The 13445-nt window shown below is 31.2% G+C and overlaps 1 protein-coding gene across 1 annotated transcript in view; it reads right to left on the bottom strand.

Annotated features, from left to right (window-relative positions):
- The window catches only part of LOC106636407 (calcineurin-binding protein cabin-1), a 431120-nt gene that overhangs the window by 126976 nt on the left and 290699 nt on the right, over positions 1-13445 (bottom strand). The window contains exon 13 of the mRNA XM_089593628.1: positions 5235-5610. Within this exon, the coding sequence (XP_089449754.1) occupies positions 5235-5610 (376 nt within the window). The remainder of the gene's footprint in view (positions 1-5234; positions 5611-13445) is intronic.

The following is a 13445-nucleotide window of genomic DNA, read 5'->3' as shown; positions in this document are numbered from 1 at the left end:
TTAGAATTATTAAGTAAACAATTTTATTTTATTCTTTTGTTAGTTAAACATATTTATTTTCTCGTTTAATGATTAATGTATTTTTTTTTTATATTTACAAAACACCACATATAGTATGCTTTTTGCAAAGGCACAGCATATACACACTTGCGCACACTGCACTGCATGGGGCGTTCTACGTTATTTATTTACATGTTTCTTTGAAATGTGTTTATTTTTTTTTTTAAATAATAATAAGGGAACGTAGCATGAATAAACAAATATTTAGTAACCACAGCTATGCTCTGATATCATTTATATCAAGTATGCTGCCCTGTGGTTTATTAAGGGGATATGTAAATGGGAGCACATAACGCCCGTCTATAAAAAGTACTCTATCCTTAGATTTAAAGATGGTATTGGCTATATGATCATCTGCCTTTTTGCCTCCATTCTGTACACTAGTGTTTTATCTTATTTGTGAGAGTTCTTCCAGTTAAGACCCGATCGCACCACCTTGGCTACAAGCACCAGCTCTCTTGATTTGGTTGTCTCCTGGGCTCGAACTGAACTGTATAAATTCAGCCTTACTATGCAAGCAGCTAGGCTGTTAAATGATACCCTCCCTACGATACTTACTAAATATGCATCCAGCTCATTTCAAAGCAATCTTATTATGCACTTCAAGTGGCAGCATCCTCACCTCTCACACTAGCTTTAACTGTCAGTGTCCTAGCGTTCTGCTGTTTAGCGATCTGGTACTTTTTATGTGTCCACTTTTGGTTAAGCTTATTGATACTTCGTTTTTAGTTTTATTTTATTTATTTTTTTTTTAATTTAATTATTTTTGTTATTGGTTCAATTATTTTTAGTTACTTCTTCTTTTTAAAAGAAACATGGCAGATAGTAACATTAAATGTTAATAAACAATACTGCTTGTTAAATTTTTATGTACTATTAAATTTTTTATTAATGGTAAGTGTATGTTTAATTCAAGCTTATATTGCGTGAAAGATATAATTTCTTCTTTATGTGCGATCTTTTTTAAACCTATTCTGTATTTTTAAATATATATTGATGATGTAATAGTATGTATACCTAATAATAAAGCTGACAATACTTTAAATATTCTTCCTTTTTTTCAAACATATTTCATTTACAATAGAAAAACTAAAATGAAATTTTCTTAACTTTTAAATTCATACATTATATTGAAATAATACAGAAAATGTGACTACCAATTAGTTTAAAAAAAAATGGGCATAAAAATATTTATTAAAGTTTGTTTTTCACATTCTTCTGCGTTACAAGCGATTGGTATCATTTAGCTACTAATTGACCGAGCTATTAATCTTGCTAATTTTCTTTTCCCCAAAAAACTTTTTTTTTAAGTCGTTGTTATTTTACAGGCAAATAATTATTTGAGGAAAGTTGTAGACAAATATGTCAGACTATAATTAAACTAGATTAAGTACAATTCAGCAAACTTTGAATGAATAAAAAAGTTTGAGTTAACACAAAAAAAATAACACACTAAAGCAGTACATAAAAAGTCATAATTGGGTCGTAAAAAAAATTTTCAACAAACATCATTATAAACTTCTTTTTAATTATTTGAGCAAATTTGAAAATATTAATAATCAAGGTAGAGATAATATTGATGACCTAGAAAAGATGATTACTGTTAATTCTTCTAAGTGTAAACATTATGGTTAATGCTATGAAGGCCAAAGTAATAAAAAATTTCCGTAAAGAATTGCAAAACATAAAAAAGTTTCAGCAGCTTTTATGCACATCAAAAATAGCAATTACGCCTATGATTTAGACTCGGTGCGAGTAGTGGACTGAATATCTTTTTTATTAAAGATTGGTGACACAAATAGCGGAAAGAAGAAAACTTTATTATCTAAATACAATCAGAGATACAAATAACTTAAGCAAATTTTAGAAATATTTTGTAAAACACTAAGTTAAAGTTAAAGAATAGTTCTTGATATCATACTAATAACGTAAAACTTTCAAAGTCACGCTTTTTTGTACTTTTTTCTTGTGTACTACGTGTTGTGTATTATCTTAATAATTGTACCCTAACATTACACGTATAAATTTCATATTTTTTCTCCTAGTAAATTTTTTGCTTTATTTTACTGTCTAAGAAAATACTGATCAGTAAGGTTAATATGATGACATTTTCACTTGTTTTTGTTTGATTGAGTAATCTTAAAAGAACTTTTAATGTGCAGTCGAAGCATTGGCAACAACAAAAGAAAAATAAAATTTTGGAAACCATTGCTCTCTAACTCGACTATTATCTTCTTTACATTTTAATTTTTCGTTTTGCTACATGCTTACAGAATCTGTATGAATCTATTTTTATGAATCAAATTTTGTTTAGTTTTTAACGATCATCATAATGCTTACAGTGAGCATAAATGATTATATGTTAATGACACATGATTTTTTTCAGTATTTGTTATCCAACCATAGCATTCCAATAAAAAAAATAAGAGAGATATGAGTAGATCTACAAATTGTGATAACTTACTGATTTGTTATTTAAAATATTGTTTTTAATTTCTTTGGGGCATTACAAATATTAAAGTTGCACCTTATTCAACTGTCATCACTTAAATTTTTTATCTTTTTTCTTATCCTGTGTACGTAAAAAATATATTTTGTAGTTTCATAACAATTGTGCGTTCACAATTCATAATAACTATCAGATTCACCTTTAAAATTTATTTTAAAATTTTAATGTGATTTTTATCTACTGTCTGTATAATGTTAATACTTTTTTTATGGCCATAATTTTTTCAGGAATATATATTCCTAACTTTTCGTTTAGGTAAAATATTCAATATTTTCATAAGTTCATATTAGAGGGCTAAAGCTAAGGGCGTCGTAGTGGCCCTTTTTATGAATATACATATACATATATAAACATACTATACAATCTGCTACTACCAGATTATAACTGAATATATAAACATAATAATAATGTTACACTATATTTATTGTATCATACAAATTTATCATTTTTATAAGAAAAAACAAAAAACTTAGCACTAAAATTTAGAACTTACAAATTACGTGAAAATGTTAATCGTTTGTTATTTTTAATGATAGATACTATTTATAGAACTATTTTTTTAACTTATTGATGTAAGCACTTCTTAAAATTTTATTAGTTGTTTTTTATAAGAATGATTTAATTTTATATTATTTGTTATGTAGGAAATGCTTAAAAAATTCAGTGATAAATTTGTTAATTTTTTTTTTTTTAAAGCAATGTTCTAAGTTTTAGCTGTTTTCACTTTGCACCCCCACAATTTTTTCTTCCCTTCCGTAGCTCGATAGAAACTTTTGTTCGTTTTGTTGCTTTTTTTTTATTATTTTTTGACATTTATTGCATCAAAATTATTTTTTCTTTTGAATTTTTCCGTGAATCACTATTTCATGTTCATTCGTATAAGTCATAAGACAGTATTAGTATAAGAAAGTGAAGAAACCTGGAAAATTTTTTTTCAGATTATTGACTTTTCTTCGTCCGTCAGCAATACGCTAAAATTTATCAAAAATTGTTTTTCAAAATCGAATGTAACTGCATATTTTACGTATTGTATATATATATTTATATAAATAAAGTTTTTCATATGATACATATATTTAAATAATTGTTCTTCTACTTAACTTGATCTTTTAGTTGATTCACAATGTAAATGTTGTGCTCGCGGTAGTATTTAAAGGAGTCACGTTTAACAAATAAAGATTAGAAATACGTAACACAAAAATAATTAAATATTTAGTAATTTTTTCTATTTTTCAAACGAATTCTAGCTACAGTTTATATGATGGAGTCTTGCAAGTAAAATACTCTGAAGGAATTGCCGATACTGTAAATTGCACGTTCAGTCTCAACAAATTATTGTTTTTTATTGATTAAAAAAATTGTTTTAATTGAGTTTTTTAGTAGTTTGAAATCTTTATAAGAAATACATTCGTTTAAATAAATTGTTTTAAACACAAGTAATGCTTCAGAGAAGATTTTTAACATAGTTATATCTAAGTTATAATACAGATAAAGATACACTATTTTAACCAAGACTCTAAGTGCCTTGAGTTTCCTGCTATGGAGTTCTTGTACGTATAAAAGCTATGTAAGTTATTTATATACTTTCTTAAACCAAAGTTCATTCTTCTGTGTCCAAACAAGCATATCTTCGATAATTTCCCTTAATTTAAAATAAGTAAGACTGAAAAAAAAAAATGTATTTATAACGCTAAATTATGAATTAAACATGATATTGAACGAATCAAAAAGAATAGACGTAGCAGTAGTTTAAATGTACAAGTTATCGTTTCTCCATTCAATTTTAGGCTTTAATTATTCTTTAATAAAAGAAGACTGCTTACTGGAACCAGGAATGGTGACGGCGGGCAGAACAAAAACGCCGCGAGGCTCACGGTCCGCCTTCCCCAAAGTACCATTCTACAAAGTGGAAGAGGACCAAGAGAGGCACGCAGGCGACCAGTGTCCCGACGGTTATCCCAACTCTGCTTCCAGCTAGAAAGGACTTCTATGTCTGAGTCGTTCTCCAGCCTCAGCCCCAGACCCCTCTGGCAAACTTGTTCCCCAGAATGCTCCGGGAGCAAACCCGTCCCCCTCGTTAGAGATAGATATAGATATAGGTAGACTAAGAGGCAAGCATGTCAACTACTAAGCCATGAAATTTCTGTTCCTACAAATATACTGATAGAAACTATCATACTAACCACAATTTTTAATTAAAAAATCCTTACTGAAAATTGTAAAGCATAATAATACTTATTAAAATTTAAAACAATGACACGAGAAAAAAGAGATTTATATAAAATATAATTTTTTAAAGTCACATTCGAAAACATGTAAACATCACTGTTATGAGATTTAGTTTGAAAAAGCAAGGCAATCAAGTAACATAGTTAATTTTAAAGTATAGTTACTTTACATTCTTGTATGACTGTTTATTTAACTCGTATGTAACGCAAAAAGAGCACTACATGTAATTAACTACTGCTTACAGAAGTAATCTCGTTTGTATAAAAGAAAAAGTTATGCAGTTTCTTAAAATTCTTATCATCTTATTAATCAGAATTAAGGTATCTGCAATACTACTGACCATAATTAACATCACCATAGTTTATTACTTATAGTTCCAATTGAACCGGTCAACATTTAAATATAAATGTTATGATTAAAAATAAACCATACATACGTTTGAATAATATTTCAAAAAATTTGGAGGTTCCTCTTTCTTTTTTTCTGCAATTTTAGCTAACATGTATTGATACAGCCATCTTTCATCTTGTGGTTCATCAATAGCTTGACCGGTCAAATAAACGAGTTCAGCAGTTAAAAAGCAATCTCTTGATTCATCAAGCATTTCTTCTTTCTGGGTTTCAAAAGTTTTAAATTTTTCCATGCTCAAGGAATCACTTTCTTGTTTTAATAAGCGTGAACAAAAAGAATGAACAGTATATAAGAAATGTCCAAATTCAGTCCATATAGTTACATGTAACGGTGATAATTTTACTGCTTGCTGATAACTTCGTCGGGATATTTTAGCTTTCATCAGATATTTTTCTTCATTTCTAAAACAAATATAATTCAAAATTAATTTCACTACAAACAGTGGCACAAAGAAAAATATATTATATAGACACGCGTTATTTTCTAAAATGCCAATTATAAAAAACTTAGAACATATTAACCAAGATTTTAAGTGTCCAAAAAGAAAACCACTAAAGCTTCAGCGACAAATGCAGAAGAAAGTTGTACCTTCAATTTTGTTAATAAGTGTGCTTTGTGTTAAAAGAGTAACTCTTTTCAACTACAATTTTGCTGCCTTGCATTGTATGTACAATTTTTGATCTACGTCTGTATTATTATGCAACTCTTTTACTCTACTGACCTAAAAACATTAACGTTTAAGACATTAAGTGCTGCTAAAATTTTTTGTACTTGGTAAAACTGATGTCAACAAAACAATATGTTAACACAATTTTTTCTTCTGCAATAATTTGTATTAAAACTGGTATATTTAATTTCGTACGTGATGGTACCACACTGTGTTATGTTATCATCCACTGATAAGAAAAAAAAAAAAAAAAACTAATTTAACTTTATATTTTAAAACAAGGATCACTCAAAAAACCATGGGGGCTAAAAATAATAAAGGGTTGCTGCAGAAAAAAAAATGAAATATCTCTTTCTCGTTTAATATAATGAAGGCAGGTGACATTTTTTAAATTTTTATAAAGAAGCTGAAAGAAAGTCAAAATGCCAACGTCTGTGAAACAGTAGACAAAGATTGTTTTTTTTTTATACTGAAAAAACTAAGATCGAATCGAATTCCAAAAAAACTAGTTTGTTAAGTTAGTATATAGGCATACAATCAAGTTGTAACCGTGTAGATCGGTTACACGCGCCCAAAAACTTCAATATGAATCCGAAAGATAGAGGAGTAGGCGAATAAGAATAAGAGCGAGAGAGAGAACAAGAGAGACAGAAAACTATGAGAATATTAGGTGAAGAAGGAGAGTATCAGGAGATACAATATATGGTCGCCGCGGGTAACAAAAGAAAAGGAGAACAATAGATGGAAAGGGAGATTTGATTACGAGAAAGGTAGAGGGGAGATGAGTCATTTTTCTTGGAGATAGGCTCCGCAGGACAAGCAGGAGTCAGTGATTCTTCAACAATTTTGAGGCCAAGAACTCTGGGAGATTAGCGAGGCAGCTCACGATCATTTCGGTTTAGCCAAGGCCGCGAGATAGTGCAGCAAACTAGGGCGACGTTAGCATAGCTCGTCCCCGCCTCGACGTAGTGACAACTACGGACCTTTGGATGCTGTCGGCCATCACGAAGCTCCAAGGCAAATTATCCCAAGGATGATATATATATATATATGTATATCCACCAGCCCCATGAATTTGCGAAGATTCACACTAAAACGACAGTGCAGTTAGCGGTGATTGAGATCATCGTCGGAAGAGAAGAAGCCTAACATCAATCAATAATAAAATTCGAGGTATGCAGATTAGCGCTAGCAAAGTTCTCTCTCTCAAGCGTCTATAAACAAAATACACGCGATTATAAGCTAACTTTCTTTGTATTACGAAATTATTTTTGTTTTGTTACATTCAATAATAAATGCAGACCAGTGGGCGAAATTAGCCTACAATGTTGTTATTAATAATCGATCGGTCTATCATTAGATTTATTCCCTCAACATAATTCACCTGCAAGTTTAAATTTATATAAGTTGTTTTGCTCACTTAGATGTTGGAGGTAAGATTGTTATATTGTGATTAAATCTTTATTTACAAAAACGATGATAAATTCATTTAAGAAATTAGTTGGATGTGATCTAAGCTGTCAGTTACATCTGAAAATTTTGAAAAGTCTTTGATGGCCACCGTAGAAGCCAAGCATTTTTGGGAGCCACGAAGGACAGTTGCAAATGGCGCTCGACGAAACAATTCACATTAAAATTTTTTTTTTTCTTGTAAATCGTATAAATTTTTCCCATATCAATAGAACCATATTAACTGTAGATTTTTTTTCTGTTTCTTATTCCCAGTAAAGTACAATTAAATTTGTGTAGTGAGCATAAGTTGAGGATTTAAAATGAAGTAAGAAAATTCTAAATAAATAAAGTTAAATTGAATGGACGAATAAAATAGAAAATTATACAATAATACAGAAAGCTATGAAAAAAAAAAAAAAAAATTTCATTTTTTCTTCAAGATGCGAGCATACTTGTGAACAAGTATATTTTTGGATTTCAAAGAACGTGACTCAGATTTTTCGTTACGAAGAAGGCCTTGAAGTGCCAAAGTGCGTGCCGTTAAATCTTTCCCTGTATTATTTCCCTTGGTAACAAGTACAGATTGAAATCAAAACAAAGCTAACTGTTGTTTTCGTTCTCACTTCGGGTGCTCATGGAAAATTTAAGCGACAAGGTTTGCGAACGTGTGAATACATTTTATAAGGAATTAACGAGGGAAGGGATTGAAAGCACGCTAAGAGAATATCAGTTAGTAGTCGAGGGAGAATTGAAGGAAAAATTTAGTCAATTATCACGTTTCATACAAGGTGAATCTGTATATGAAGATTTCATGCAAGGGGAATTTGACAAAAGAGAATTTGAAAGCCGTCGATCAATCTTATTACAGTCTTTCTTTGATAGATTAAAAATACATGATTCAAATATTACGAAGCGTAAGAATAAACTAAGTCACGAAGGGTTAACTAATTTATCTAATTTAAATAACAAATCCAACATGAATCAAGACAACGAGCAAATTAAATATATAATAATGATAAGCCCAGATGGCGAGGAAATAAAACTACCCGAAGAGTTAGTAACGAAATTTGCAACCGTTCCAGATGTAGACAGAGATGACTTAGCAAGACAATCGTTAAATATAAACATTCGGAAAGAAAATGAAAATATTGAAAATAAAAGGGACAAACCGCGTGATATAGCTAAAGTAGTTTCTGCATGGAATATTAAGTTTCACGGTAAAAACGACGAAGATGTTGAGGATTTTCTGACAAGTGTAGAAGAGCATAGATTAATGTCAGCTTTGTCAGAAGAAGAATTAGTGAGAGCAATTCCAACTTTACTTAAAGAAAACGCAATTAAACTTTATAGAAGTAAAAGTAAAAATTGGCTAACAAGGGAGGACGTTACAACAGGCTTGCGCGCGAGATATTTAGGTAAATATCATTCAGAAAGAATAGAAGATAAAATACGAGCACGTTTCCAAGGCCCAACAGAAAATGTCGAAGACTATATAGCGGATATGGAGGCGATGTATAATAGAATGAGCGATCCGCCCTGCGAGCTGAAAAGAGTTGATAGAATTTTCTGTAATATGAAGCCCGAATTTCACCCATTAATATGCAGTTACGTGGACTGCGGATTAAATATATTCAGAAGGAAAGCAATCGAGATAGGCGATGCATTTAACGTGAATAAATTTACAAAAAGTTCAAATAAAACAGCGATAGCGTCAGTAGAAGTAAACACGGTTGATGAAAACAAAAAACTTTTCAATGATATGAAACAAGCAATTAAAAATTCGTTACTTCAAGAATTACGATCCGAATTTAAATCCGCAAATAATAATAAGCCTGACAATAATCATAATAATTTTGGACAGAATAGAAATTTTCAAAATCAGAACAACAATAACTATCAAAGTAGAGGATATAACAATAATTATAGAGGTAGGCAATCCGGCCCACCCAATGCTCGAAATAATTCGGTGATATTTACAAATTCAAATTTGAATAACAATGATAATAATAATAGTCGCTATAATAACAATACAAATTACAATAATCAGAGGCAAAATCAGCCGTATAATAATGGGAGGAATAATTATAACCAGTATAGGGGAAATTCAAGACAAAATCACCAAGAAAATCAAAGTCAGAATCAAAACCAGGGCCAAAACCAAAATCACCGCCAAAATCTTAATCAAAATCAAAATCAGAATCAAAATCGAAATGCAAATAATTTCAGTAACTCTAACAGTAGGAACGCTAATAACGAGTCTAGTAGAAATAATAATAATAATAATCAAAATCGAACGAACGGACAGGGAAACGAAGCGAAAGCCGAGTAAAAGAGACGGATACGTCGGCTTCAAGAACGAAGGTCTCACAACACGGAAATAATATAAACAAGTCACCCGAAAATCTTATTATTACGCGTATTTATACAATGCCAGATCCAAGTAGACCAGCGGAATATTCCAGATACTGGCTCGAAGTCAAGGTTGAAAAACATATGTTGACAGCTCTTGTAGATACGGGTTCTGCGCGCACAGTTCTAGGCGGTAATATGACGAATTTAGTAGAAAGCATAGGCAAATTAAAACCTTCTGTATACGATTGGGCCGAGGTCGCGAACGGTTCAGCGATACAGGTTGAGGGTGAAATTTCCACTTTAATAGACATTAAAGGTATAAAAAAAGTGGTACCCATTTTAATAATACCTGAAATACCTATTGATTTTATTATTGGCTTAGACACTTTGCGTAAATTTTCTATGATTATAAATACGGGTGATAATTCGTTTTCGTTGGTAGATCAGAGACATAAACAAAAGCATTCATTTCAATTAAGTGCTTTGCGTCCAGTAGAAGAAAATATTTTGATCAATAGTATAGGTTTAGTAAAAATTAAAGAATGTGAAAAGAAGTTAATCGATGATTTAGTAAAAAAATGGCTACCCGATGATCAAAATGAGAATGAAATTTTGCCGGCAACAAATTTAAGCGAGCACAAAATAGAGCTCTTAGAAAAAGTTAAGCCAATAAAGCAACGATACAGAGCAGTATCAGATAAGTTGGAAAAGATTCAACAAGACGAATTAGATAAATTAATCAAAGCCGATGTCGTTGAAAAATCGAAAAATCCGTGGAATAATCCGGTCGTAATGATAAGAAAGAAAGACGGTTCTTATCGCACTTGTATTGATTTCCGCGTTGTAAATAAATTAATCAAAAAAGACGCTTACCCGCTTCCATACATGGAAGTAATTCTGAGAAAGTTAAGAAATGCCCGGTATATATCATCAATAGATTTAAAATCGGCGTATTATCAGATTCAGCTAGAAAAAGAGTCACGTGAAATTACCGCGTTTAAGATTCCCGGTCGAGGACTATGGCAATACAAACGAGTGCCTATGGGTTTATCGAGCTCAGGTGCAGCTTTTCAAAGGCTATTAGAAGAGGTAATTGGTGATTTAGAACCACACGTGTACAACTATCTAGATGATCTTATTATTGTAACAGAAACATTAAGAAAACATGTAGAAGTATTAGAAGAAATTTTCCGTAGAATAAAAAAAGCTCGTCTTACAGTAAATCAAAAAAAAAGCTAATTCGGACGGTCAAGCATAAAATTTTTAGGTTTTATCGTTAGCGAAAACGGCATATCAGTCGACGAAGAAAAAATAGAGGCGATTCGGAATTATCCTAAACCGCAAACATTGCGACAGCTGCGCAGGTTTACGGGAATGGCCTCATGGTATAGAAGATTTTTGAAAGATCACGCAAAATTAGTAGAACCATTAATAAAATTAACTAGAAAAAACGAAAAATTTTTTTGGGGAAAAGAACAAGAGGAATCCTTTATAACAATCAAAAATTTGTTGTGCGAAGCACCAATGTTACATATGCCTGATCCGAACAGCGAGTTTTCCGTTCAAACAGATGCTAGTGATACAGGTCTTGGGGCCGTATTAACACAATGCATAAATAAAGTGGAAAGAGTAATATGTTACGCGAGCAGAGGTCTTAAAAAGAATGAATTAGTTTTTAGCACGACAGAAAAGGAATGCTTAGCAGTAAAGTGGGCCGTAGAAAAATTCAGACCGTATATTAAAGGAACGTCTTTTACGGTAATTACGGATCATAGCGCACTCAAATGGCTATTTAGCAAAAAAGATCCAGTTGGTAGGCTAGGACGATGGGCTCAGGATTTAATGGCGTATGATTTCAAAGTAATTCACAGGAAGGGATCGAATAATGTAGTTCCTGACGCACTTTCCCGCATATACGAAACCAAAGAGAATTTATCAATATGCTCAATAAAATTTACAAACGAAATACAAGATACGTGGTATAAAAAACGGTTCCATCAAATTAAATCTCATCCGCGTAGATATCGCGATTGGAAAATTATTGGGAATAAAATATACAAATACCAGCCAGACGAAGAGATAAATGAGATTATAGAAGATTTAGATGCGTGGAAATTAATAATCCCAAAAGAAAATCGAAAAAACATTCTAATAGAAAACCATAATGAACCAAACGCAGCCCATGCAGGCGTTGAAAAAACTTATAAGAGAATAGCGTTATGTTATTATTGGCCTGGAATGTATAAAGATGTTGCTACGTTTGTAAAAGAATGTTTAGTGTGCCAACAATGTAAATCCGATCAAAAAGGGCAAGTAGGTTTAATGGGCACGCGGGAAACAGAGCGACCGTGGCAAACAGTTGCGATAGACTTGATGGGAGAATTACCTAAGAGCAAAGCAGGTTTTAAATATTTATTAGTAATACAAGATTTATTCTCACGTTTCATTTTTTGTATTTCTCTTAGAAATAAAACAAGCACGGCAGTTGAAAAAGCGGTTAAAAACACGTTATGTACTTTAATAGGTGTACCCAATACTATTATATCCGATAACGGTAAAGAATTCATTAATGAGAAATTCGAATTGTTTTTGAAAGAGAATTCAATAAGACACGAACGAATACCTGCATACCATCCACAAGCAGACCTCGTTGAACGCGTAATGAAAGATATCAAAACGAAAATATCTGCGTATATATCAGAGAATCACAAAGAATGGGATAAACACATTTATCAATTTCAATTTTCGTTTAACACAAGCGTTCACAGTACAACTGGAAAAACCCCTTCATTTTTAGTTTTCGGTCAAGAGTTTAAGCTTCCTAAACATTGGAAACGAAAAATCGAAAATAGCGATCAGGGGGAACAAGACGCAAGCGATTCAACGGAAACGCGAATGCGGTACAATACGCGTAGCCGCGCTAAACAATCACGAAAAAACAACGAAAGAAAAGACGAAACAACAGTTAAGCAAACACAAATACCTAAAAAAAAAATAGAAAACTGGTCAAATCGAATGAATAAAATGAAACATATTCATGATAGTGTATTACCAAAAATTGATAGAGAGAAGGATAAACAAGAAAAATATTACAATCAAAATAAAAGAACAATTGATTTTTAAGTCGGCTAATATGTCTGGAGGAAAAATAAAATTTTATCGTCATCAAAAAAAAATATAAGTGCTAAACTAGCACCCAAATTTATCGGTCCATTCAAAATAATCAGAAAAGTTAATAAAAATATAGTACTACTGGATGAGAAAGACAAAAAGAAATCTAGCTCTTGTCACATAAGCGATTTAAAAAAATTTGTAGGAGAAACGCCCAAATAAAAAAAAAAAAAAAAAAAAAAAAAATTTGCGATTAAGATAAAATGTAAAATTTTTTTTTTGGCGTATTTAATATTAACATTGGAAAAACGAGATACTATAATTTTTTTAATAGTGCATTTTAAATTTTATTGATATAGTAAAAGTGTAATAATTGCGTAACATATCATAAGAAAAACAAGTAAAAAAAAAAAAAAAGACAGACATTATAATAATGAATAAGGAAAATAAATAAGTGACTATAGACAAAGTGAATATTATGGTAACACGAAAACAAAGTGAAGTAAATTTGAGTGGAAAGTGAAATTGAAGTTACGTATAGTTTTAAGAATTAGTCTTTAAGTATTGTTTTGCAAAACAAGAGCGTTTAGTAATAAGTATAGATTATAAATAGATATAAATATATGTAGAGAAGTGATTGCGCCGACCATATCA

The sequence above is a fragment of the Copidosoma floridanum genome, unplaced genomic scaffold, assembly GCF_036245765.1.
Source record: "Copidosoma floridanum isolate Cflo_tuat_1 unplaced genomic scaffold, Cflo_Japanese_pri ptg000020l, whole genome shotgun sequence".
Taxonomy (NCBI): Eukaryota; Metazoa; Arthropoda; class Insecta; order Hymenoptera; family Encyrtidae; genus Copidosoma; species Copidosoma floridanum.
The sequence above is the reverse complement of the archived record's forward strand: the minus strand, read 5'-3'. Positions and strand labels throughout refer to the sequence as shown.